Here is a 2,974-nt window from a genome sequence, read left to right as displayed (position 1 = left end):
TCTCATCAAAAAGTGCGGTGGCCTCTTTAGGAGATCTTTAAGCCGAGATCGAATACTGAATCAGGTACAAAAACGTCTCTCGAATGTTACTGGCAGTGATTACACAGGCCCGAATATGAATTTTGCAAGTTATAAATGATCGAGGGCCCCAAAACTGAAGCTATTGATGTTGACACTGTAGACAGACGTCAGCGTCAGCAGCATTCTGGAAGATCTCTGGAAAAAATAAGGTTAACTGGTTATATACGCTCAAAATTGGCCGACCTTGCTTATATCCTGAGATGCTCTGAGCGTGGCCCCGGATGATCTTAGCTTCCGCTAAGTTGCATTATGAGACAGTGCCCGAGTTGAAATGAGTCAGTACCTTTAATTCCCTGGAGGAGGTGATAGGTCGTTTTCCAATGAGTTTGGAAGGATTCGCTTCAAGAAAACCGAAGGGCCATGTATAAACGAAAAGGACTACATACACTCAGTTGCGATGCTTCGGTGGAGTTTTCCACTACCGAAGCCTTATTTATTAATGCTTTGGATTAAATTGAGCTTCTCAATCCACGGTTCTTTGGAGATCGACGCACGGGACGTGTGTTCTCTCAGAAAATCGGAAACCCTCTATTCTTTTTCTTCTGTGGTTTCTATGTATTCTGAATAATATATATCCTATTTATAATGAAAATCCTTATAAGAACTTCTCTGGAACTTTTGAAGGCAACACTTCCTAGTTGCTAGCTATTTGCGAATACAAAGGAAATTTCACAAATGGAGAAAATCACATCAAAAGTTGTGCATCCAACTTTTTGATAAATAAATTTGAATGAAATTGATATAAATCGAGCGAAATCGGCCTATTTTCGCTTTAAGCCTTAGTGGTGTCCTTCTGTTCATATTATTCTAGAACATTTTATATAATAAGCAGTAGCTACGAGCTTACATAAGTTTCCTATTGTACTAATTACAAAGTGCCCACATAGAATTTTGTTTTTAGACACACCTTCCTCGTTACAGGGCAAAAAGGTAAAGAGAGAGAATAAATTCAACTATTAAAATAAATAAGCGTGTGTCTCTGTATTGTGTTGTTACTAAATACTCAAACAGTTCATTCATATTAGTTTATATCATTATTAGAAACTGAATAAATTATTGTAAAAAAAATTATTAAAAATTAAAAAATATACAGGGTGTCCCTAAATATTATATATATACTCAATGGACTAATTCTTTAGCTTCTTTTAAAAATTTATATAAACATATGTAGGTCAGCAAACGCTTCGTTACCTATCTACAGAGTATTCAAATTTCAGAAAATTTTCAGGTTTTATATTCCTGGCTTTAATTTTTGACAGGTAGTTCCAAATAAATTTCCAAAATTCTTAAAAATAGGAGATTCGCTACAATAAATAATTGCTTACCCATAATAAATTTTAATTTCACTTGGTGAATTACAGAAAATCGTTTTTAATTTTTTTCTAGATTATTGAGGCAGATCTAAAAAAACTACAAAAGATCAAAAGTTTCTAAACAAAATAAAAAAGTTATTTTATATTTTAAAATTCATCAGCGACGCACCCTGAAAAAGTTCGGGGGAAGAAGAAAGGGCATGACCCTTGAAAAAATATCATTCTGCAGCTTATGAAAACTATTTGACATGCCCAATGATGTAAGTCCTCCAGCGTAAACTACATTCCAAATTTTAGCTAAATATTTTAAAAACTGCGAGAGTGATAAAGAAAAACTGAAAGATTTCTGAAATTTCATCACTCGGAAGATAGGTGACAAAATGTTTGCGGACCTATATTTATATGAACTTTTAGTCATAAAATAAGCTAAAGAATGTATGTACGTGATATTTGCTTCCGTATGTACATAATATTTAGGAACGCCCCGTATACTTTATATTTATGATTCATCAGTGTATCGATACTTTTAATGACGGCTGTGACGAAGCGATACACGCATGTATCGATAATCCTTTAAAACATTATAAATCGACATCGCTGCGTCTCTCAGTATCGCCCAACACTACCGCAGTGGCTTCTTGTCTGCTGTCTTTGTCTTTTTTCACGTCTCCCTGTCGTGGGAGCATTTTCAGAAGATTTTTTTCATAAATTTAAATCACTCAAATATCAGAATTCATGTTTATGTTTATAGTTAATACCTACTCTGGTTTAGTAGCTTATAGCAGCATGTTTTACTACTGACTTTGTGCATTTACAGCAAACAGCTGATGGACAATCTCATAGCATTAGGCATTTGAACGCTTACAATGACCGGAAAAAAAAAGGTAAACAAACTAATTTAGTGGATAAGGCAATTCTGATGACCATTTCAAACTCAGTCCGTAACTTTATATACATTTTAGAATGGCAGTTCTACTGAATCTTCGTCAGAAACCACCTCAGGAAGCTCTTCCTCAACTTCATCGTCAAGTGGCTCAGATTCCAGTTCATCAAGTGATTCTGATTCCTCCAGCTCACAGAATTCTTCCAAAAACTCAGGGTGCGAGTCCCCAAAGAAGACTGCAGCTGTTCAGGTTTGTCTTTTCTTAAAAATTTTACTTGGCAACAGGCATGTTCATAGTTTTGCCCATTTAAGATTCCTTTCCTCCTCAACATCACAGTGTTGATTAGGATGAAAAGTTAAACTGAGAGCCAACAAGTGACATGCTGACAAGTACTGTCTTAGGTATACATTTCGATAGGGAATAATTTTTTATTAAATTAAAAGAGCCTATTACCCCCTTACTTAAGATACTATCCATTTTTAATTAATTATTTTCAGTGTTTTCATCTATTGGGGTGTTTGTTCTTTCTTTATTTAATTATATTTCACCATTATTCAGGACATAAGTCAATACAAAAAAAAACAATTGTAAATTTAATTAATTTAACATGACTACACAAACTCTTCCATATTGGAGATAAGTAATTTGTAAGAGCAGAAAGAAATAAGAACCATCTGGTATTGTATTTTTTTATAA

The 2,974-nt window shown here is 34.2% G+C and overlaps 1 protein-coding gene across 1 annotated transcript in view; it reads left to right on the top strand.

The window, feature by feature from the left end:
* The first annotated feature begins 2,099 nt into the window (after positions 1-2,099).
* chm (chameau) overlaps positions 2,100-2,974 on the top strand; it is a 40,141-nt gene continuing 39,266 nt past the window's right edge. The window contains exons 1-2 of the mRNA XM_066388804.1: positions 2,100-2,278; positions 2,357-2,527. Of these exons, the coding sequence (XP_066244901.1) occupies positions 2,261-2,278; positions 2,357-2,527 (189 nt within the window). The 5' untranslated portion in view covers positions 2,100-2,260. The remainder of the gene's footprint in view (positions 2,279-2,356; positions 2,528-2,974) is intronic.

Source organism: Euwallacea similis, chromosome 1 (assembly GCF_039881205.1).
Source record: "Euwallacea similis isolate ESF13 chromosome 1, ESF131.1, whole genome shotgun sequence".
Classification (NCBI taxonomy): domain Eukaryota; kingdom Metazoa; phylum Arthropoda; class Insecta; order Coleoptera; family Curculionidae; genus Euwallacea; species Euwallacea similis.
Note: the sequence above shows the minus strand (reverse complement) of the source record. Positions and strands in the feature narration are given on the sequence as shown.